Source organism: Dreissena polymorpha, chromosome 16, assembly GCF_020536995.1.
Source record: "Dreissena polymorpha isolate Duluth1 chromosome 16, UMN_Dpol_1.0, whole genome shotgun sequence".
Classification (NCBI taxonomy): Eukaryota; Metazoa; Mollusca; class Bivalvia; order Myida; family Dreissenidae; genus Dreissena; species Dreissena polymorpha.
Genome location: NC_068370.1, coordinates 42,229,246 through 42,255,210, shown reverse-complemented (window position 1 = coordinate 42,255,210; position 25,965 = coordinate 42,229,246). Strand labels below are relative to the sequence as shown.

The following is a 25,965-nucleotide window of genomic DNA, read 5'->3' as shown; positions in this document are numbered from 1 at the left end:
CCAGCCAACATACGCATCTAAAAACGCACGAAATGAAGTCACTTATCGCTTCACGTTGATCTCCGAGGGGATATTGTCGATGGGTATCTGCCCCCGAACGGCATACGTCTTTCAACACGAGGCAACAGGTGGCGCTTGGCAAAGAACGCCCACAATGTCAAACAAAACTATTTTACTTGTTAAAGTGTCTTCATTTTGTTGTTTCAGGAGCGATGGTTAAATTGCTCATGGTATCAAAGGCCCGAAAAAAAAACACAAAAAAACTCGGAAACATACATCGCCTTCTGTAGAACCAATCGTCATTCATAATTATAGGACAGGATAGCTGCTCATTATTTAAATGGCCTTTATAAAACAACAAAGAATTTGGAACTAAATTAACGGAATCTTAAATCCGAAGATTGCTTACTGTATAGCCGATAGGGCAATCGATTACCTGGACACATTTACAGAGGGAATGTATATACTGTATATACATGCATAAACAAATTGAGCTGCGCTGTGGGAAAACCGGGCTTCATGCATGTGCTTTAAGTGTCGTCTCAAAATAACCCGTGCTGTCAAAACAGGCTAATATGGGACGACTCTTTTTACTTTTTATATAAGTTAAATTGAATTGAAGTATTTTTTAAACGAAAATTCGGTCTATGCGGAGAGTATCGTTCCTGATTAGCCGGTGCCAACTGCAATTCTAATCTGGGAAGACACTTTATTCACATGCATTTAGCTCAGTTTTACCAGAAAGCGAATTTCTAATGGCGTTATGCAAACTTTTGTTATTTATCACAACTATTAGCATATACCTTTAGAATATCAGAAAATTAAACTACTAGTGGATTAATTTTTGTATAAATCCTTTATCGAAAACATTGACTAAACACATGTATGCCTAGCGGCTAGAAAAAAGCCTTTGCAAACAGCGTATACCCAGATGAGACGCCGCATGATGTGGCGTCCCATCAGGGTCTTCGCTGTTTGCTCAAAGGAATTTCTGTAAGAAATATTCTAAATATAGAAATAAATATACTAGACATTCCTAATTTTGGAAATTAATTGATCCAATTTAGAAGGATGGAAGAGTCCACTAGGCATAAATGGGTTAATTTCAGTGAACTACAAGTAGATTTGTATAAATCCTCTAACGAAAACGTTCACTTATATATCTCGTTCGTTGTGGAGCTGACCGCAGTCTAGTCTATTCTTGGCGCGGTAAGGTCTTTGCGGTTCAGCCTGCTTAAATTGGTATAACACATCAAACGACATACCGTGACCTACGTGACTCGTAATCTCATTTGCACTTCCGGTTACTTTTGCATGATTGCTCTGTTGGTTGTTTGCTTACATATTGCAGATCAATTACAAGTTCGTATTTGTACTGAAACTGTCTACAACGACACTAACGATTAAATGTAGTATCACTTAAACTTTTAAAAGTAACTTTATCATCTATTCGTTGGCCTCTGTGTTTTGCACTCTTGATTTCCAAGTAGAGAAAGACAGTTCAACCATGCACAGAAACTCGGCATTATCTGCTACCCCCACCCCCGTCCAGCTGTAACCCCCATCTCCCTGCTACAGCTTCTACCCCCTCCATAAACCATCGAAATTGTTCATTTGATATACACAACTACAAAACAAAATCAAGTTATTAATTTTTAGACTTACGCAAATAGTCTTTAGTAATACCACAAATCATAAGTAAGTAACGAAGTTGCGAAAAAAAATGCGGTGAAATGCCCGGATGTTGTAGAATTTGGGCAGACGAAATATATATTGTATTTTTTTTATACTTGCCTTTCATGTGGAAATGAAAACCATATAAAATAAATATAGATTTTAAACAAAATCAACTTTGTCAATACGTATGACTGCATCCAATGTGGTAAATAATATTCGGTAATTTCAAACGAAACGCACTAAGGAACCAAATGACTTTATGCATTAGTATCAGCCACAAAGTGCATGACATGTGATGTTTTATTAACACAACAGTGTCAGCACTTAGTCTTTCATTAATAATTCTAGTGAAGCTTTGAGTGGCAACATTTTGACACATCCTTCATTGTTAATTTGCTCAATTGTTTTCATTCGGGTCAATTGTTTCGTCGTTGGGTTAAACGTGTAACCTAGAGAGCAAATTAGACCGCACGCAGAAGAACATTGTGCAAATACGTCAACTGTACAGAAACAAGGACTTGGCAGGTTGAAATTCTCTTATGCACTCTTGACATTTCAAAAACATGCAGGAAATGAGTATAAAAATGCACGTGTACAGTCAACTATGCAACGTGCAATCGTTCCATGTAAGTACATCTGCACCGACTCGGAAAACTCAATTCGTTCGTCAATATGTTATACATATAATTGAATGCGTTTCGTCAAATTGAACTTCTTTTGAATTAGTGAATTAAATTAATTGAGAGCACTGAAATATGCAATATTATAATAGAGCTGAACACGGGGACACACTTTTAAATATATCTTGTTCCGTTCCATTTTACACATTTTATTTTTACAAACAAATAAAAAAAGTAAAACTCCAGTTGAATCATCACAAAAAATATTCATATCCTCACTTTAAGGTCCTACTTTATGGCATGCGACCAATTTCCATACGGGACTAACACAGGACGCAAACAACTACTATTAAATAAAAATAAGGCAATTGTCCTTGAACGGTCAATGCAACGCATCAAATGGGGATTTACACGTGTTTACGGACGCCCAAACCGTATGCCTGGCCTATTTATTTTTGAAACATTCAAGTGGAAATAAACTTCGCAGCCTCTTGATTCAAAGCATGCAATCTAACATTTAGCCTCACGTTCTTTTGGTGGCCATATGCTTGTTTTTATTTCGTTGTTCAAATTCATAGTGTCATTATGATATAACTTCGTATGATTACACATTTATTTACATCAAAGAAGATTTAAAAAAATCCCATTCAATATAGCAAACGATGAAACTCTAGATGCGCAATCAAATTACTTTCTTGTCCAACTTCTTTCATAACAGGAAACCAACTATAAAACATTATATGGTTTAAACTGGCATTACCGCCGCGGATCAGTCAATGCGAAGTGTTGGGGTTTAAACCGGGTTTGGGGGCTTGTCGAACCTCTTCGTTCAAAACACGTAGTAAACATATCTGACACATATTTTTATTTGTTTTACTTACATCGGACAGAAAATTCCAAAGAAAGTCGCTCAGAGCTCGACGACTTTCAGATAGTAAAACGAATTTCTTTCCCCATAAAGTTTCTGAAGTTATTCCTATATGTTCACAATTCTTACATAACCTCTTCGAATTATTGCATGCAATCATATACTTAAGTTCAAACAAACATTATTATGTAAGTGAATATTTAAACACATAATTGCGAAAACAATAGCAAGATCACACGCACGTAATGCTTACGATATGAACATAAAATACACGTTATGCATGAGGCGTGACTTTCTACTAGATATGTACAGATAATCACCTATTTTATGGGTCAGAATTGTTTACGAATCACTCAAGAGTATTGTCAATATTAATTTTGTGCCGTTTTTAAAATGCACACTGCGTGTAAATGCACTCCAGATTTTGCAGACAATTAATTAGGGCTGCACTTAATAAAAATATCATCTAAAATACGTCTATATGATAAGGCGCTTTTGGGATATCACTTACAGCTATTTCATTCATAAAGGTCTCAATTCGCGATAGTCGAAAGTAACCTTGTAACTCTGCATTCAATCTCGAGGGGTGTTGTTAAGGCGTGCACGTGCGCACGAGCGCGGACAGTCGATCGGTCACACGAAGCAGACGTTTTATTGGAAAAGACAAGACAGTGCATTTATATATATAAATACACTGTATCTGCTCGTGTCAAATATGTTTTATTGTACGCTTAACGCTATTTTTTTAACCATTATCGCTGGACATAAATACGTGATATTGCTGTTGTTTTTGCTGTTTTTGTTGTTGTTCTTATGATGTGTTTAGCGTTTTTTATCGTCCGTAGCTCTGTTTTGTTGGCGTAACTTTTTTTTAACATTACCATATACGTATAACACGTACTACTGCATCTAAAAGTGTAAATAAAATATATATCTACATGTGTAATAGATACAATAAAAAGAGCACACTATAATAATTATGGAGTCAAATCTAGTGCAGCCACATTTCTGGATTGTATGATAAAAACACCACTCGACCTTATGCGCAAATGTCTGCAGATGGGTATAGATTGCTACGTAAAACCATCGTTTTTCATTGCCTTTTAACAATGGGGCGCTTGAAACGCTAGAGATGTTATTGAAATTTAATCTCAAAGGAGCGCATGACTTGACATAGAACAGAAGGTTAAACAAAAAAATTGCCTAAATATAAATCAAATCGGGTTTGTTGTTTTTTGGTAGATAGAAATGCAAATACATCTGAAATAAAGCTGGAGCACTTTGTTGGATTTTGCGTTTATGCTTATGTAGTAATTTTTTTGTACATTATTTTTGACACTTTACGAGGATCTGTAGTTTTAAAAATCCATTATCAAATATTGCTATACCATTTAAATAAATCACAACAAGGCGATGCCATTTTTTTCGGTTTAAAAAGTTTTTTTACTTTCAAATAAACTTTTAAAAGTATTATTTACAAAAATACCAGATTGGTTCGATAGATATAACGACACCTTTCAATGGTAATGTCGCGATAGAACAATAATCATAAAATGTAAATTTTTTATAATTTTTTAAATAGCTGTTGCTTTGTGTATGCAAAGCTAATGGTACAACTAGACATCGATCATGGTTCATTATCTTTGTTGTATCAAACTAGACATCGATCATGGTTCATTATCATTGTGATTGTATCAAACTAGACATTGATCATTGTTCATTATTCTTGTGATTGTTTCAATCTAGACATCGATCATGGTTAATAATCCTTGTTGTATCAAACTAGACATCGATCATGGTTCATAATCCTTGTTGTATCAAACTAGACATCGATCATGGTTCATAATCCTTGTTGTATCAAACTAGACATCGATCATGTTTCATTATCCTTGTGATCATTTGAGCCTCGTTCTGGGAAAACTTGGCTTCACGATGTGCGTAAAGTGTCATCCCAGATTAGCCTGTGCAGGAAGCAAAGCAGAAGCTAATAAGGGAAGACACTTTAGCTTCAACGGATTGTTTTCGTTTAAAGGAGTTCCAATGTAAACGAAAGTCCCGTGTATGCGAAACGTGTTGTCCCTGATGAGCCTGTGCAGATTGCACATAGTAATCTGGGATGACAATTTACGCACATTCAGTACCATTTTTTGAGAGAACGAGGCTCATATTGCCTTGCGCGTCTATTGCACTTGCTATATTGTAGCGTCAAATGCACATGAAACATATTTTATACAGTTATGTTAAAAAATGCATATACTAAATTTATGAATGGTACAAAACGGTGTGCCCCATTAGTGAACAAACACGTTTTATCGGAAAACAATTTACATTGAAACAATTTCCAACCGTTTCATTTGTTAATAAACACAATGTGAGATGTTTTCATTGGAATGCCTGCCCTGTATTGCTACGTGAGATCACAGCTGATAGCCCCCTATTATCCAGCCTGATTACTGCGAGCGGTCAGATATCACGGCGCATTCCTAGCATTGTAGCTTGATGACATGATCTTCACCGCACGCAGAGAGGTTGGGGGCTTGGGGCTTTGTTAAAGACGTGAAAGTTGACATGGGCGTTGGGGGGGGGATGGTCACATTGTGTCTCTATCTGTGCGTTTAGTGGAGAGCCTCGTTGGGGAAAAACTTAGCTAAATGAATGTGCGGTAAAGTGTCGTCCCAGATTAGCCTGTGCAGTCCGCACTAGCCAATACATTACGGACACTTTCCGCTTTTATGGGATATATCGTGTTAGGTAAGTCTCTTCTGAACGAAAGCCAGTTTAGGCGGAGGGTCTTCCCTGATTAATGCGTGAGGACTGCACGGGCAAATCTAGGACAACACTTAATGAACATACATTAAGCCAAGTTTTCCTTGAACGAGGCTCAGTTATTTAAATGTTCCGAAGTTCTCTCACATAATTTGACGGCCATCGTCCCCAAAACACGCGTAAGAGGACACTTTACAGGTGCACTCTAGATCTTCAAGGGTTCGATATGAAGCACTTTGTACACACTACTTGCAGTGAATGCTTTGTGTTTTCAAGTACCGGTAGTCGTATTGAAAATTGTAATGAAATGGTGTAGGGTGGGGATTTCATACTATCAAGAAATAAAACGGTAGTTTTCTATATTATATAAACAATCGTCCTTACAGTGCTATATACGAGTATTGAATTACTACTATACTAGCAAATAGGAAAACGTGTAACAAAATAATAAAGGTAGGTGGTGGCTGTTCCCTTGAACACGCCCGTACTTTACCAGCCACTGTGTTACTACTCATGAAGATTATTGTCTGAGTGAAACAGTTTCCGGTTTCAAATCTTGACAAAAACTATGTGGTTTCAGAGATCTACATGGTGATTTATGGGGATGGGAAAATGGTACAGCTTATTACATATGGCAATTGGTTTCGATTTCAAGCCCATGTCAAGGAGATAAATTACATAAAAAATAACGAAATTAGTAATGAACTTTACGAAAACATACCGATTGAATAAAATTATTTTGTGCAAAACAGTGTTGCAAATGTGACTCTATGAATTAATCCTTCAGCAGTTCGCTTAATTTTAAGGAATACAACAACAGCTTATGTTTAGCAAAGTATAAACATCGGAGCATTTTATGAGATTTGTTAAATTATTCTTCTTCGTGTATGGCTATTTGTCGAGTACAAGCTTCCAGTTGGATGTCTGGTATAAATCTAATATGAAGCGCTGTTTTACTTTCATCTGAACGAGTAGATATTTATGGAAAGCAAGAGAGACAAATAACCTACCGCATTAATAACTTGAGATGAATAACCACAATAAAATTCAGACGAAATGTCCGCATCGAATCCAGGTAAAGGGCATAAATGAAATTATGCGGTCCAAAGTTTCAGGAAAAGCGAATAAGCCAAGCGCGAACCTATCACAGTTATAAAGTTTCGCGTAGAATGGACCGGTACGAACGCGGTGCACGATTCCCACGCGCGAGTCGTCTAAACAACCATTTCTTTATCCCCGTGCACTATGCATTAATAGGATTTATAAGCTCTTATTTGAAAAAAGTTATCAGTTGTTCACAGACTTTTTGTTTTGAAATTCATGTTTCAGAGTAAACAAATTCAATTAAATTCACATAAAGACACTATGTTAATACACTTGCATAATCGTTTTTTTTCTACTTTCAGCACACAAAAAGTAAAATGTAAAATGCTCATTGATTTTTTATTTCAATTAAAAGAAATGAAATTGCACTGTTGTTGTATATTTGTTCTTGGAGAACGAAAATAAGAACAAATACATACCCGGTTTTGCTGCCAACGCCCCAGTACATTGATGATTTTGAAAAAAAGTAGACAAAGGAAGACAAAAAGAAAGACTAAACAACTAGAATGATAATTTAAAGAAAATAACAGAGGGCTTTTGTTTAAGATATGAACAAGAAAGTATTATCATTGTCATGGAAAGACACGCTATTCACAAAGATAGCATCATCATCATCATTATCATCATTATCATAATAATCATCATCATCATCATCATTATCATCATCATCATCATCATCATCATCATCATCATCATCATCATCATCATCATCATCATCATCATCATCATCATCATCATCATCATCATCATCATCTTCTTCTTCTTCTTCTTCTTCTTCTTCTTCTTCTTCTTCTTCTTCTTCTTATTCTTCTTTTTCATCATCTTCTTCTCCTTCATCATCACCACCACCATCATCATAACCAACACCACCACCATTATAATTATCATCATTATCATCAACATAATCAACAACATTATCAACAACATCATCATCAACATCATTTTCTTCATATTACCAATCGTAATCATCATCGAAAAGAACATGAAATCTAGAAGAAGATGATGATCATCGTCATCACCAGCACTACCAACATCATACTAATCATAATAGTCTTTATTTCAATATCAACATCAAGCTTCTTAAATTTTGCATGAAAATGAAACTTAATAAAAAATATCTTAACTGTTATGTTCAGAAACGCAATGAACGAATTTCATGCGTCATAAAACATCTTCATCATGCAATGATGATATAGACATTCTAATAAGATTTTGTCTGATTTTATTTATATATCGTTGTGCACTGCATTCTTTGCTGTACGTGATATTGATCGCGTGTCGAGATTTGTTTCATATACTTAATGTTTTGTCGAATAATTTAAAGAAATTAAAACAATCAAACGACGCATTTTCAAAACAGACACAGTACAAGCGGTGTTTAGTTGGTCATTTTGACTGTTTTCAGTTTGCTTTGGTCATATTTACCGTTATCCGTTCATATGGTAGACTCTTCATCGAGTTCATGAAACGAATGAAATGAATGAATCATTGGTTGCTAATCAATATTTATTATACGCAACTGCCTCCACGATATAAGGTATGATTAAAGAACATGAGACGTGGATAATGACAATGTATTCAGTTTTATTTAAGATCCGCTGTATGCGACAGTGGGTTTTGTAATCCATATGCAGCCAGTGCATCTCAAGACGAGCCTGTGCATCTGCACAGTCTGATCAGAAGCTGCCCTGTCCATTAACCCATTTATGCCTAGCGTCTACAAAAAAAAAGGACTTGGCAAACAGCGTAGACCCAGATGATACGCCGCATGATGCGCCGTCCCTAATTTTGGAAATAAATTGATCCAATTTAGAAGGATGGGAGAGTCCACTAGGCATACATGGGTTAAAATCAATTCAAGGTTCCATGAACAATTCTCATCAGATTATACGGACGCGGAATAATTTCTGGAGCGACACTGTTCAGATATGCCCTAATGCACATTAAAGCAAGACGCGGCTCATACATGTATATAAACTGTTCACAATTTCTGTCATATAAATTACAATAGAGACTATACTGATAATGCTATTTGATATTCATAGATACAATCGCACAATAAATATACTGGAGTTTTACGGCCAGTTGATTGACGTATGAATTAGATTTCTAGGAAGCGCAGGCTTATCAGAATGTAATAAAATACTATGAACTCTCAGGGGAAAAATACGATTTTTATAAATTAACCCTTTGCATGCTGGGAAATTTGTCGTCTGCTAAAATGTCGTCTGCTGAATTTCTAAAATTAGCATTTTCTTCGATTTTTTTCAAAGAATATTATCAGAATAGCAAACAGTTTGGATCCTGATGAGACGCCACGTTCTGTGGCGTCTCATCTGGATCCAAACTGTTTGCAAAGTCCTTCAAAATTCGGTTCCCGCACTGAAAGGGTTAAGGTAGTCATAAATTTGGACGAAACACGTGTTGGCATCTACCCTTTTTATTACTAAGTGTTTAACGAAAATTACCCCAAAATAATAACAAATATAGGGACTTCATTATAAAAAAAATGTTGATGACATGGTTTTGCGAACTGAAATATACTTTCAGTAAATACTGTAACTTTTACCATAACACTTAATTGTCCAATAGACTTCTTCCAAATCGTATTTCAATTTATAATTAACCCACATTATCAAATTATGATACCAGATTTATTATATAAACATTATATCGTAATATTGCCACACAACGTCCATTATTATGATGTTTAACCTGCAAGTTATCAGCTGCTATATTTTTGTAAAGATAACATTAATGAAAATTATCTTTTTATCAGACTATTTTCATTCCAGTTGTAATTTTTATCTTTAATTCTTTAAGATTTACTATACCCTCCCCGTCCATCGCACAAAGAAACTGTAGTGAAGGGGGAAGGGGATATACTGGTTTCAGATTGTCCGTCTGTCCGTCCGGATCGTATCTCGGAAACTATTAGAGCTGTCCGCAGCGTTATAGTAAACGATGTATCAATTTGAAACCTCAAAGGTAGGTAGATCTAACTGAGAGGGTGTTCAATGCTCAAGAGCCATAAGTATTGCCCCTTTATTATCATAAATGTAGTTATTGCCGCATGCCTATCTTTGTGTCGAAAAGTATCAACTTGAAACTTCATAGACGGGTACCGGTAGATCTCATTTAAGCGCATTGGACAAGAACCATTACTCTTTCTTTGATTGTAAATGAGTTATTTTCTATTTAATATTGTGTATTTAAATTTTGTCTGGAGCATATCTCGAACATCAAAAAGGTGTATCGACTTTACACTTTATAGGTAGCTAAATCTACAAAAGGGATTTAAAATGCAGAAAAGCTATAATTCTTGCGCTTATATTTGAAGAACTATTGCTCTTGTCAATTTTTTTAATTTAAAGTTTGTACGGAAATTTATTGAATACTTATAGAGACAAAAGCTTGGGCATTGCACAATAACCATAATGATAACACTTGCTGAAATATTTTTAGAATTAATGCCCTGTGTTAACCCATTTATGCCTAGCGTCCTAAAAAAAAAGAACATTGCAAACAGCGTAGACCCAGATGAGACACCGCATAATGCGGCGTCTCATCTGGGTCTGCGCTGTTTGCTTAAATGAATTTCTTTATGAAATATTCTAAATATAGAAATAAATATACTTGACACCCCTAATTTTGGAAATAAATTGATCCAATTTAGAAGGATGGGAGAGTCCACTGGGCATACATGGGTTAATGTATATATGTTTTATGAATGGGTCACATTTTGCAATTTCGCACTAATTGCCGCTGTAAACATTCATGTTGAATTTGTCCGGGGCATGTCTCGACTTGAATTTATTGTATCAATTCGAAAGGTATGAAGTTTGAAATTTGGAGACACGACTTCTTAAAACTAACTCACTGTTAAATGCCCCTTACCTCTGACAAAGCGGCTTGCGGGGGTGTCTTAGAAACGACATTGACAGTTCTAGTTTAGACATTCCTTTATTTGGACAAACGAATATATACACTTTCAAAAGCCAGAGCAGGGGAAAGAAAACTTTTGCTGTATACCGAAATTAGTGTTATTTTATAAATCCGAATATGAATGATGCGAAATAATTTGAGTCGTGTTCTAAGTAAACTGGGCATAATGTATGTGCGTAAAGTGTCGTCCCAGATTAGCCTGTGCAATCCGCACAGGCTATTCAGGGACGACACTTTTAGCCTAAATTGGATTTTTGCTAAGAAGAGACTTCATTTAAATGAAAAATGCCAAAAAAGCGGAAAGTGTTGTCCCTGATTAGCCTGTGCGGACTGCACAGGATAACCTGGGACGACACTTTACGCACATGCATTATGCCCAGTTTTCTCAGAACACGACTCATTTATATAGCGCTTGTACTATCCCCTTTTAATCGTCAACTGATCGTCAATGAAAAATATAGTAAAGAAGTAGCTGATTTGTGGAAAAGGTGGCTTTTCTTGGTCGTTTAAAAAACAGTCACCGAATGCAAAATTTATGAAACCAAGGAATGTGAACAGTATTCATGCAATGGCACGACCGAAAATCGCCCCCAATTCATGTAGACGACATCTTTCTATTGTTGGTGCTAAAGAAAACAATGCTCTTCATTACGTTGTTCATGAAACTTGAAACCGGCCTGACTGTCTATGAAAACTATGGGTGGGATAAGTAGAACAGTTGAATGCACACGTTACATATGTATCATGCTACTAGGCCAAACGTAATTGTTAAGTCATTACGAAAGGAAGTGCTCTCTAAAATGTCAAAATGTCTACGTAACGGTGACGCTTTTGTGATGAAAATGTCTTCATTTTGTCCGTTGTCAAGTATTTTGACCTTTATAATTATGGACGACACTTTCCGCCTATACTCAAAAAGTTCGTTTAGGAGACTGTCTTTAACCGAAAAATTGCATAAAAGCGGAAAATGTCGCCCCTTATTAGCTGGTGCGGACTGCACAGGCTAATCTGGAACGACACTTTACGCACATGCATTACATTTTAGACCATTTTTCCCACAGTGACGCTCACATGTATAATAAAGCCTTATTCAATTTACGTAATGATGATTGCAAGTGCAGCTTTGTTTTGTTTATTGTAATGTTCGGTCCAACTACTCATTATATTAAAAATATATATCGTGTTTACGTAATAACCCATGCATGTTGAAATATTTTGGAAATAAACATATTTACTTTTCTTTTTAAATTTGACATTCTCCGTTATAAAATTAGTAAAGAACTTTGCCAACATGAATTCGCTTATAACGTCAAACAAAAACATGAATAAAATATAACTGTAAACAATATTATACACCATACCGCATCCATAAATTTGCTGATATTCTACTCATTCCTACTTCAACCATCGTATTAATCAGGAAAATTACATGTTCAATGTGTATTCATGCAATTATTGTGCAAGAAAACTGTACATGTAGTTGTATTAAGTCTAATACATTAAGATTAAAACTTTATTTAATTTATATGTACAAATGTTCTTTATCTTAAGTACTTCTTTTTATTCCAAATGTTTGATAGCGATTTTTGAAAGTATGTATATTTTGTTTTTAAAACATTGGCAATACGCCAACGGCGAGAACTAATAATTATATTTAAAGACTGAAAGAAATACAACGGTAGATAGCATTGCTAAAAGAAATGATAACTGCTTTGATACAAAATAATACAACAATGAGCATTGACTCGAATGAATTCCGCTTGAAAACATTATTTTTGACGGTCAAAATCACATCACTTACATTATTGTTTTCATTTAAACATATCAAAAGACCTAGGCGACAAAGCCAATCAAGCACACGATATTTACTGTTGCTCTGAAAGATTTGATTGTTTATGTTATGTTTTCCAGAACCATGATGTTAATGGTGACAATTGTAGCACGGGTAAGGATGATGAAATTGATGAAACTGAAGATACAAAAAGGAAAGTGTGTCATTTTGTATTCACTAACACTATTTATATTCTTACGATTTAATAATGTTTCATATAATAACAGCTCGTCATGAATCTTGTAATTATATGCAAAGTAGTGAATTAATACTCCAAACTATGCGTAACCAGATAGGCAAACTAATGGCTAAATAATCTGATCTAAGCTAAATCCGTCTGATACAATTTTTATTTCAAACACGTTCATAACTTTTGGCATAGTAATACAATACGTATACAATAATATACAATACGTATAGTTGTAATGATACTGAAAGTGTTTAATAGCGACTTACGTTCCACAGACTTGCATTCGGGAAACAACAAGTTCCCGATGAACCAGAAGGTAATTCCAGAGTAGACAAGGCGAGCAACAATACCTTCCATTGTCCTGTACATTATGCCATTAATAAGATTAAGCACAAGCCTCACGACGTCTTAAATAAAATCCGTTTTTTTATAACACCACTACAAGGTGGGCTATTGTATAATTCGTTACCACATACTTCACTTTTAAACAGTCATTGGTGTAAGAAAACACTATTGCAAGTTATTGTACACCTAAGAACAAATATACAAAATATACAAAACAGTTTTCTTTTCTATAACAATACTTGTATAATAATACAAAGTAACATAACGGTAATATTTTACAGCAGTTTCTACTGAAGTATATTCACATCGTTCATATATGTTTTAAATGTAATGCTATGACACGTATTTAAAGTTTCAACACAATAATTGTCATTAACGTTGTCCTTATACTGCTTTTATTATTATAATAAAAAGATACGTTTCTAATCACACACTTTCCTGATATTTCCGAAATTTCATTTTACCACCAAGGCAGCGTATATGTCCAACGACGCACTTTACAAACAATTGCGCGGCGAAAATGAGTCCGCTGGAAATTAATACGCGATGACGTAATTCTTCTGCCTCCTCAACGAATGTAAGAATAGTGTTGATAAATCTCCACAATGGTGTATATTTCAGCGCCTGGTTCTTGTCGGTGTCGCTGATAACGGCCTCTGGTCCTTGCGCTTTCTCGTCTAAGGATTGAAGCATTGTGATCAGTTTCATTCGGTTTTAGAAAATTTGTTTCGCTGTTGTTATCTTTGACGGTCAATTGCGAAACAAAAAATATTTATCTAAGAATCCCCGACAGCGGTTTGCTGAAATGAACGTGATTTTTTTTAAACAAAAGCATCGTTGGAGTTGTGTTCACAGAAGTCAGCGGAGGTGTTAGTGCATGGTCTTGTACACTCCCATATCGACTTTTGCAATGGTTTATTCACCGATCTGCCAGTTTTCCAAATTCAAAAGCTTCAGCGGACTCAAAATCATGCCGCATGAGTGGTCCTGAATGCGTCATTTGATCAACCAAGTACTGAACTCTTGAAGCAACTCCACTGGCTACCAGCAAAAGCTAGAATCATGTACAAAGTCCTGGTTATGGTCTTTCGTGTTGTCCATGGTTATGCCCCTGGTTACTTACAAGAAATGTTTGTCACAGCAAGCAGTCGTTATAGACTTCGATCACAAAGTGACTGTAATCTTGTCATTCCCAGGAGGCGAACTAAGATGGCGGATAGATCTTTAGCTGTTGTTGGCCCGAAGTGGTGGAACAATCTACCAAGCCACTTAAAAATCATTGACAATGAGGGCTGTTTGAGATCAAGACTTAAAACTCATTTGTTCAATCTTTTTCACGGATAACCAATGTGCAGCGTTTGTGAAGCGCAATAGAATATTTTTATAATAATTTTTGCACTATACAAGTGACATGTATTTGTATTTGTATTTCACCTTAAAAAGATGTTCACTTCTTTACGTCGTGTTCAATGTGCACAGTTTGATTTGAAAAGCAAACCAAATTGACACATCGCTATATACCGAATTTTCGAAATATTTCACACACAAGAAGGTGCAATTATTACAGAACACAAAGGAAAAAATATCTCTTTTATTTACATTTCCTTTATTGTAATTAGAAAAGAACGAATATCTTAATTCACTGTCCGTTCGTAGCATATAAACACACTTATATCCCACCACATGCAGAAATGGTTAACCCATTTATGCCTAGCGTCTAGAAAAAAGGCCTTGGCAAACAGCGTAGACCCAGATGAGACGCCGCATGATGCGGCGTCTCATCTGGGTCTGCGCTGTTTGCTTAAAGGAATTTCTGTTAGAAATATTCTAAATATATAAATAAATATACTAGACATCCCTAATTTTGGAAATAAATTGATCCTATTTAGAAGGATGGGAGAGTCCACTAGGTATAAATGGGTTAACTTGTCCATACCTTCTTGTATTGAGCAATTGTTACTAACAGTTAATTAACGTTCAGTTTGTCATGATAGTTCTCTGCGTTTTAGAGCTACATTTCCATTTCAACTACTTAGTGTTGGTTTTTGCGCCTTTCATCAAACCAATTATTACCATATATCTCTTATCTGGAGATACAAGTGTATGCCCCAATACCTATATAACTATAAGCTGGACTGTTTAGGAGGCTGTCCGTGTAACGCAGTGCTTGGTACCCGCGCTTCTAACCTAATAGGCTAAGCAATCCGGGTTCAGTCTCGTTATCGGCGCATGAGCGTTTGGTTTGTGGTCACCATAGCGGACAGGTGGGGATTCTTCCGGGTACCCCGGCTTCCATACAGAACAAGACCAAACCAACATTAAATATGTTTCAGTTCAAAAATTCAAAGCTGAAAATTATCATTTAAATTAAATTCAATTCTATAACTCGAATTTTGTCCCATCATCGAGTCTGGTAAGGTTATTGGTTACACCATTGCTGGGCGACCGTCCGGGTCCAAACATAATGAAGCCTTAGGCGTTAAAAGCCCTTATACACTTGGAAATACACAAACTTTTGCCAAGGGGACAATGACAAAATTATAAAATTACATTGTATGAAAAGACACAGGGGTGGGGATGGGAGAGGGCATTCGTACGCGGATGCTGACTGCTTTCAAGACAGATTAGCTAAACTGTCTTACACAATTGCGTCTCTTTGTTTCGGGATTTTACCGTCAGTCGTTATTTCCATTTTTTGCTCGACCGACCTCCTAACAGTTTCCCGCTCATTCATGCACGCCCCACGCCACGTTGATATGTAAACTTGAGCCATGTTTTCAAGCCTAAATCGGTCGCTGGAATTTCGGACAGGAACATTTAACCCTGAAGTTCGTAAATAATAAATATATATATACTGTTTGATGAAATTAAATATCTCATTTAATAAGAGTGTTTGACCATATGCAATACAAGAAATACATTTCAATAAAAATCATGTTAAGTAGTACATCAATTCATTAATTGCATGCTGGGTAATTTGTCGTCTGCTAAAATGTCGTCTGCAGAATTTCCAAAATTAGCATTTTTTTCAAAGAATACTATCAGGGTAGCAAACAGTTTGGATCCTGATGAGACGCCACGTTTTGTGGCGTCTCGTCTGGATCCAAACTGTTTGCAAAGGCCTTCGAATTTCGGTTCCCGCACGGAGAGAGTTAAGTGCATCAGCAATATACACAATTAATAGATATTCATAAAAAATATATACTTTTTTAGCGTCAAGGCATAACACGTAACGATCTTATGGCCGTAGCCTGTAGATGGCCGTATGTATATCGCCCCACCTTACTGTACGTACAATGTGTATTGTCCATGTATTTGAAGTACATGATTTGCATTATGCCACTAGGTGCTAACGTTTGAACCGCGTTCTGGACTTCATGCATTTGCGAGAGATTAGTGTCTTCTGAGATTAGCCAGTGATGTCTCAGGGACAACACTTTTTGCTTTTTGAATGGTTCATTTAAAGGAAGATTTTTCTTATCGAAAATTTAATATCGGCGGAAAGTTTCGTCCCTTATTAGCCTGTGCGCACATCACATGCTAATCTGGGACGATACTTGACTCATATAGGTGATGCCACCATGTTCTATCATGTACATGTACCACTGCATGTACACCTCTACATAGTATTTTCAATCGTTGACTGACAATAACCTATTGGTAAATTGGCCGAATGGCAAAGGTTGTTACAAATAAAGTACACTAAACTCCACACAATCATATAATATCAAAATAAATAAACGCATGTGGCGTAAGCATCACAAGTCTCTAAGTGTTGCCAGATGTCGAAAAAAAGCCATATCGAACTTGCGGTCTAACAAATCAACGTGCGGTAAAACACAACACGACATACATGTACGTTATGAAAACGTTGCAATCCGTGCTCGGATCAGATCGTGCCTGCCTATGTGACATCTGGCGCCTTTAAGACCGGAAGTGAATCTCAAGTGGTCGCCGTCAATTAGAGGTTCCCGGTACGTTCATGTTGGAAGTACATGTGGTATGTAGCATGAGACTGATTACAAACTGCAATGTGGTTATCTAATACTAGACATCAAAACCATTCAAACTGCAATGTGGTTATCTAATACTAGACATCAAAACCATGCTCATGATCAAACTACTGATGATGTTTATCTGTAAAAACACTGTAATATGTGAACATTGGTATCACACTAAATAGTATGATGAGTTTACATAAAGAATGGTTTGATGCATGTATGCAATTGATGTGTTTAATTTTGAATAGTTATACAATACGAGGTTGTAATGAGAAATATTATCCCTGAATACTTTTTTACTATTTATGGCAGGAAAATAACACACATGAGTATGAAACACATTAAAATATTTAAAAATCTTAGTACGTAAGCAAATACGATAGTTAGTAAGTTACACGAAGACTGTAAAACAAATTGGTGAGATTGCAATCCGTATATCCGACCTGAAGGGTTTAAAATGCACGCGTAATTATAAGTATTCATTATGAACAAGTATGATGTTATGAATCTTCATTGTCTGTTTGTGGAACACATTTATTATTGCAATATCGACTTCACGTATATCATTATTATTGTGCAACTGAACGCCGATTATATAAATACGGTAAATGTCTCGTTTAAGAAAATCCGTTGAGCCGTCTGGGTATGATCTCAAATGATAAGTCAAATCAGTGGTTTCCTGTTTGCATGTATTTAATTTGAAATAGTTTACTTTATCGAATTAAACAAAATCACTTTCTTTTTATAAATATGTTTATTTTTTTTTATTAATTCAAGTTTATCATGAACTGCACATATTTTACATCTCTTTTGTCTATGGGGAAATTAACAATTATTCATTTTTATATCGACCATGCGTGGACTACGAATGTATGCAACGCTGGTGTTTAGACATTGATAACAGTGGGTGACAACTGTAGTCGTATTTGTAATCGTATTGGAAATATTATCTCCCTTTATTAAATAATATTTTATATTTTAATTGTTGCGTGTTCATGGTGTTGTTGACTGAATTTACTTACTGCCACTTTTTTGCAATAGATTTTTTTGTCAAGTGTTCGTTCAAACATTGAATAAAAATAATATGTTTGTGTTTTAGTATTCTGTTAATGCAGTGGTAAATCGTTTCTTGAAAGTGTTAAACCCAGTGAAACTACATTCCAAAATCAAAGCGCATCTATATTTTTCGCTGATTTGATGTAAACGTTCATACAATTTTTAAGTTAGGTGTTGGCTTATCCGATGAACAAATAATGCCTCAGTCACAAATAATTCGGTCGCCGGCCGATGTGTCCGATCTCCAGGCATCGGGAAGACTGGACACGTCGGAGCCGTCCGCCGTCCGATGAGTGACAAAGTTTAAAACCTCAGTCACAAATAGACACCGATCACCGTCCGATCAGCGGCCGACGTTTGTTTCCGCTCATCGGGCTGGCGCCGGCCGATGATCGCACGCACATCGGGTCATTTTGTAGAATCGGGCTGCGTCCGGATTAATTTTTTATATCACAGTTTGTTTGACCCGACATCGGGCCCGGAAAGGAATCGAGTTGAAATCGAAAAAAAGATTGGACGATCAACGAACGGTTATCGCCCGGCGTGCGCCCGACATCGGATTCATTGTACGTGTATCATAACGAGCATCGTCCGGCGTCCGGCGGGCATCGTGCTGAGGCCCTCCGGCAATCAGACGGTCGCCGGCCGATGTATATGCCTCTGGGAAATACCTTTACTTTTGCCGATACACATTCAATGAATCCGATGTCGGGCGATCGCCGGGCGATACCCGTGCGTTGATCGTCCGATCTTGTTTCGATCTCATCTCGATTCCTTCCCGGGCCCGACGTCGGGTAAAATTTTAAGTGAGACTTAAAATTAATCCGGACGCCGCCCGATGCTACAAATTGGCCCGGTTTCCGTGCGATCATCGGCCGGTCGCCAGCCCGATGAGCGGGAAAATAAGCCGGCCGCTGATCGGACGGTGATCGGTGTCTATTTGTGACTGAGGTTTAAGCAATGGCAACAAAAAGTATAATCGGTATAATGTTGTTCATTACTTTATGTGATGATTGTAGTTGTTACTTTAATTTGAGCCTCCCTCTGAGGAAACGGCGCGTGTGGAAATGCGCGTGCGTAAAGTGTCGTCACAGATTAGCATGTGCAGTCCGTAAAGGCTATTCGGGGATGAAACTTTCCGCTTTTATGGATGTTTGTTTGTAAAGGTAGTCTGTTCTTAACGGAAATCTATTATAAGCCGAAAGTGTCCCTTATATGCACGTGCGGACTTCACAGGTTAATGCATTTTGCCCAGTTTGCGGCCTATTAGTTACTTTAATGTTCGCGGATAAGCCTATGGTTGAGTGTGTTTTAATAACGGTATTGCGACCATATTGTATTAAACCATACTTCGGTCGAGTCCACTCCACCATTAAATTATACGTTTAAGTTTGATTGAATAATAACTTGTGTAATTATCCTCGAGGAGTGTAGTGATGTGTAAATCGCATGACCACAGAGTTCAGAGCGGGAAGACGCGTTGTTCAGACATCTTTGTCACGTACAACATCAGTTTATTTGATCTTCTTTCGTAAAAAGGTATGTTCAAGTATTTGTCTCCTTGCTGGGATATAGAGAATATATGGTTGGTGACTTTTGATATCATGTGATATAAGACGAGTCTGATATGGCGTAGGAAAAGGCGAGGCTTGCCGAGCCTTTTCACACGCCATATCGGACGAGTCTTATATCACATGATATCAAAAGTCACCAACCATATATTCTATTTATTATGCCACATTTTAAAGTAAATAAGAAAATATTCACAAAACAAACAAAAACAAACAACCGCTAAATTCATTGATAAATATGCAAATTAGTAGCAACCTGATTACATCCGCTAGCGTCTATGCATATATATTTACACATAAAAAAATAGTTCGAAAGTAAGCAACAATCAATCAAATTTAAACGCACATAATACAAAAACTAAAGCGAGAAATCGAAACTTAAAAGAACAATTTCTGCACTAAAAACACAATACCAATATTTTTTTTACAATAACACATTCGACATGTACTTCCAAGAGTACACACCAACCGCTATTTTCAAAGCGAATGTGTAGAGTGAAAATTTCAAACAATAAATACAATAATCAAATGGAACGGGATTTTAACGTAGTGTGCAATTTGGAAGTGATAAGAGTGATTTATTTTTCAACTTGTCCATCTCCGTAATATACGTTTAGTTGTGAGATGTTCACAGTTTTCCCCAAAAAACAGGCCTTCACGTGCGAAATCAAAGTGGGTGGAGAACGTGTATTTCGAGTCGCTGGAACTTCATAATGAAGCTGCTTTTGTGCAATATTCAGCGACGTTACCAGCTGTGTGTTAGACGAAACGAAAATGCTTTGGTTTTGCACCGTGTTTTGAGACTGTCAGGGTGACATGATGGATTAATTGCTGTTTGACTGACAATAAATGAACATGTTTGTGTTTGGAGATAGCCAAGGTTAATATCTTCACAATTGGGAAATCCCAACATAAGTTGACTGCCAGTTTGACCACTGATCTACATAATATCAGTGGGAGAGCATGCTGAATCCCGCAGCTTCTGCACCATATGTTTCCTGTCCGAATAGTTGGTAAGTTTCATTGTTATGTATGCATGCTTAAACACACATGTTTCATTATTTGTGCCATTTTTTTACACCCATTCTCATGCTGATGAACCAATGATCAGTGCCAGTTGTTCTACTGTCGCGAACTGTTTATTCAAAATTGTGGAAAAATGAGTTGCGCACTGTTCGAAATTGTGAAAAAATGAGACACGCACTGTACCAAAATTTGAAAAAATGAGTCGCGCACTGTTCAAAATTGTGGGAAACATTAGTTGCCCACTGCCACTGTTCATTATGATTTCAAAATTGTGGAAAAATGAGTCGCACACTTTTCATAAATTAAATTTTGAAAAAATGAGGCACACGCTGTACAAAATTTGTAAAATGAGTTGCTCACTGTTCAAATTTTTGCAAAAAAATAAGCATGCACTGTTCATTCAAAATTGTGGAAAAATGAGTTGCGCACTGTTCAAAATTGTGAAAAAATCATGTCACGCGCTGTACAAAATTTGGAATAATCATTTGCGCACTGTTCAAAAATGGGGGACAATTTTGTGGGGCACTGTTCATTCAAGATTACAAAAAAATAAGTCACAAACTCTTCAAATTGTGAAAACACATGAGTTGCGCATTGTTCAAAATTTGTAAAAATGAGTCGCGCACTGTTCAAAATTTGGAAAAAAAAGGAGTCGCGCACTGTTTATTCAACATGGTGGAAAAATGAGTCGCGCATTGTTCACAATTTTAAAAAATGAGTTGCACACTGTTCAAAATTGTGAAAAAATTGAGTCACGCACTGTTCATAAAAAAATTCACTGTTGAAAACTGTGAACAAATGAGTTGCGTGCTGTGCAACTTTTTTGAAAACATGTGTCGAAAACTGTTCAAAATTGTGTCGCCCACAGATCAACATTGTGACAAAATGAGTTGCAAACTTTTTTAAATTGTGAAAATTTGAGTCCCGAACTTCTTTAAATTGTGAAAATTTTAGTCGCAAATTTCTCAAATAAGAAAACAAACACATATTCCCTTAATAAGCAAAAATAGCCCCGAGTCCATAATAAAAATATTTTAAGTTAAAAGAAATTCTTAATTATTTTAATATAAAGTGGAGTTTATACATTTTCATTTTGTATTAATAATATTGTGTCTATTAAAGTTGTAATTTGTTCAAGTTGTGCCATAAAAATGTTATTAAAACACTCTATTTTGAAATGTTATCTCCTGTTGGATTTGTTTTATTTTATTATAATATGAAATGTTTTTCTTTTAATGGCAGAAAGTTGCGACCACACATTCCATGGGTGATGATATCTACCAAAATTCTTGGCGGCACAGTTCTACCCTCGTCAGTTGCACTTGTCCGAGTCTTTCTCTGCCTCTCAACCAACTCGAGATATTCCCCCCCAACTGCATCCCGGCACAGCTTCACATCAACCCATCTAATTAATTTGTCGGAAAGGTAATACTTTTTTGTCGACAAATTTATTTTTGAGAGTATTTATGTAATTGTTTTATTAGCTCATCTATTTTTTGAAAAAAAATTATGAGCTATTGTCATCACCTTGGCGTCGGCGTTGGCGTTGGCGTTGGCGTTGGCGTTGGCGTAGGCGTCCGGTTAAGTTTTGCGTTTAGGTCCACTTTTCTCAGAAAGTATCAATGCTATTGCATTCAAACTTGGTACACTTACTTACTATCATGAGGGGACTGGGCAGGCAAAGTTAGATAACTCTGGTGTGCATTTTGACAGAATTATGTGCCCTTTTTATACTTAAAAAATTGAAAATTTTGGTTAAGTTTTGCGTTTAGTTCCACTTTTCTCAGTAAGTATCAATGCTATTGCATTCAAACTTGGTACACTTACTTACTATCATGAGGGGACTGGGCAGGCAAAGTTAGATAACTCTGGCATGCATTTTGACAGAATTATGTGCCCTTTTTATACTTAGAAAATTGACAATTTTGGTTAAGTTTTGTGTTTAGGTCCATTTTATTCCTTAAGCATCAAAGCTATTGCTTTCATACTTGCAACACTTACTAACTATCATAAGGGGACTGTGCAGGCAAAGTAATGTAACTCTGACTGGCATTTTGACAGAATTATGTGCCCTTTTTATACTTAGAAAATTGAAAATTTGATTAAGTTTTGTGTTTAGGTCCACTTTATTCCTACAGTATCAAAGCTATTGCTTTCATACTTGCAAGATTTATGAACTATCATAAGGGGACTGTGCAGGCAAAGTTATGTAACTCTGACTGGCATTTGGACGGAATTATGGGCCCTTTATACTTAGAAAATTGAAAATTTGGTTAAGATTTATGTTTTGGTCCACTTTACCCCTAAAGTATCATAGATATTGCTTTCATACTTGGAACACTCACAAACTATCATAAGGGTACAGTAAAAGGACAAGTTGCATAACTCTGGTTGTCATTGTTACGGAATTATGGCCCTTTTTTGACTTAGTAACTTTTAATATATGGTTAAATTTTGTGTTTCGATCCACTTTACTTCTTAAGTATCAAGGCTATTGCTTTCAAACTTCAAATACTTACATGCTATCATGAGGTTACTGTACCTGGCAACTTGAATTTTACTTTGACCTTTGAATGACCTTGACTCTCAAGGTCAAATTATTAAATTTTGCTTAAATTGCCATAACTTCTTTATTTATGATTAGATTTGATTGATACTTTGATGAAACTACTCTTACCTGACAAACCACAATAGACTCCACCCCCGTGCCCTCCCCCCCCTCCCCCCCCCTCCCCCCCCCCTCCCCCCTATTTTTTTTTTTTTTTTTTTTTTTTTTTAAGATCATCTCACAAATGACCACCACACCCTCACACTATACCCCCACCCCACCCCCCCCCACCCCCCCCCCCCAATTTTTTTTTTAAAACTGTTATGTTTGAAATACCGTCCAACCATCGCACCCAACCCCCCCCCCCCCCCCCCCGATTTTTTTTTTTTTTTTTTTTTTTTCGCTTTTTTGGAAGATAATGTAATAAATGTCCACAACCCCACACTATACACCCCTCTTCACTCCACTCCTCCCTCCTTTGTGATTGAAAATGAGAGTCCCTTCACCTTTAAAAAGAAAATAGATGAGCGGTCTGCACCCGCAAGGCGGTGCTCTTGTCTGAACATGTTATAAATCTATATGTCACTATATTTATAAAGTTTCAATTTTAATACAAATTATATATCTGGATTTTTATTTTTAACCCTTTGCATGCTGGAAAATTTGTCGTCTGCTAAAATGTCGTCTGCTGAATTTGTAAAATAAGCATTTTCTTCATTTTTTTCAAAGATAACTATCAGAATAGCAAAGTTTGGATCATCTGGATCCAAACTGTTTGCAAAGGACTTCAAAATTCGGTTCCAGCACTTAAAGGGTTAAAGCAGTTATGCAATGAATGTTTGATGATGTTTTTTCTTCTAAAGGAATCTTTTATTTTATTTTCAGGTTGACCACACAAATTTCCTGTTTGGTTGTGGAGATAGAATCTTTTTTTTTTGTGAAAGTTTGATTTCAGACACTTAAAAATTGAAATTGTCATGTATTATTAGGCATGGCAGGCATTAGCAAAACATCTCAATCAAGTATTAATTATTTTACTTTGTCAATGTTAATTCATTGTGTATGCTATTCACCTGTTTGCCTTGCTTTTTATAAGAATGACACAAAAAAGGAAAGCATTTGTAAAGTATTAGTTAATTTTTTTTTATATAATCTTAGACGAGATGTTTAGTGAATATTTGTCATAAATTCTTCTTTAACTTGATCAAATCTGTCATATTTTATTTAAAACGTGTTAAGTATATTTGTGTTACGTTTTAAATGTTTATCATGACTGTTTTAAATTGTGTTCATCTGCAGCCAATGAATGGTAGGCTAGCTGAAATAATTCGCGTTCAGAATAAATCAAGAGTCTGCCAAAGCAAAAATCATCAAAAGACTCTTAGGCGGCAATTTATATTGACTAAATGGTAGGCTAGCGGTGCACATTTGTATTTGTTTAATTTTTTTCCATTGATTAATGCTCATTTAATTTATATTTCCCTATAGATATATACTTAATAAAGTGTTAGTTTTGTTTAAAAAACAACTTATTGTTTATTAATGTTCTAACTAATGAATAAAATATGAATCGCTGTTTGTTTCCATTTAAATCAAAGAAGCGACATACCACGCCTACAAAAAAGTAGTTCTCAGAATGGGCGGGGCTAAAACATGGAACGCTAAAAAAAATCATTGAGTAAACCAAATATGGGCGGAGTTTTAAAACGGATATTGATGGGCGGAGCTTAAAACTGTTATCGGATGGGTATCCGATAACACTTTAAAATATCATGTCAGCGTCTCCAACGTAAATGCGCTGTCGTGGCATAATAAAATTTGTTACAGTTTGCGCGTAATACGTACACGTTTATTTCTCTTATTCTTCTACCAAAATTTATAGTGTTCGAACTCTGGTATAGTTGCTATTTTAACATTTTATCACTATTATTTGTTTGCACTGTATCACCTAATCATCTTACAGTTTCACCATTGGACGAACGAGACATGTAAGAGTGAAGAGGCAGTAGTCAGAACCACATTTTGGTAAGTGAGCTGTATGATTTGTGTACGTGATTATGTAATGTTGTTCATTGCAAATGTTATCTGTTTTATGTATTTTTGTGTATTGTAATTTTATGCTGCATATTCTGTAATGTTTATATTTATAGAAGATGCATTTTATGTGAAATTGTATTTTTCCATTTATGCTATGTTAATGTAAATATGCCCACTAGATTGAACTAGCATTAATTTTGTTATCTAGTTGTTTATTATGCTTTTTATTAAATAATGATTTATCATTATTTCCAGATTACGGAATCTCTTCCTTCAAGACGTACTTCAGTATATTCAGTATATAACGTATATTATTTGTTATAACCTAATAAAATATTTAAAATACACATATATATATATATAGTCTTAATATCCCCCCC

At 35.9% G+C, this 25,965-nt stretch overlaps 1 protein-coding gene and 1 long non-coding RNA gene across 2 annotated transcripts in view; one reads left to right on the top strand and one right to left on the bottom strand.

Annotated features, from left to right (window-relative positions):
* Nucleotides 1–13,861, bottom strand: part of LOC127861419 (proto-oncogene tyrosine-protein kinase receptor Ret-like) — a 45,278-nt gene extending 31,417 nt beyond the window's left edge. The window contains exon 1 of the mRNA XM_052399887.1: nucleotides 13,268–13,861. Within this exon, the coding sequence (XP_052255847.1) occupies nucleotides 13,268–13,370 (103 nt within the window). The 5' untranslated portion in view covers nucleotides 13,371–13,861. The remainder of the gene's footprint in view (nucleotides 1–13,267) is intronic.
* Nucleotides 13,862–20,396: 6,535 nt separating this feature from the next.
* Nucleotides 20,397–24,809, top strand: LOC127861425 (uncharacterized). The gene is made up of 3 exons (XR_008040210.1): nucleotides 20,397–20,987; nucleotides 22,243–22,425; nucleotides 24,434–24,809. It is a non-coding gene; the product is annotated as an uncharacterized LOC127861425 (long non-coding RNA).
* Nucleotides 24,810–25,965: the final 1,156 nt, after the last annotated feature.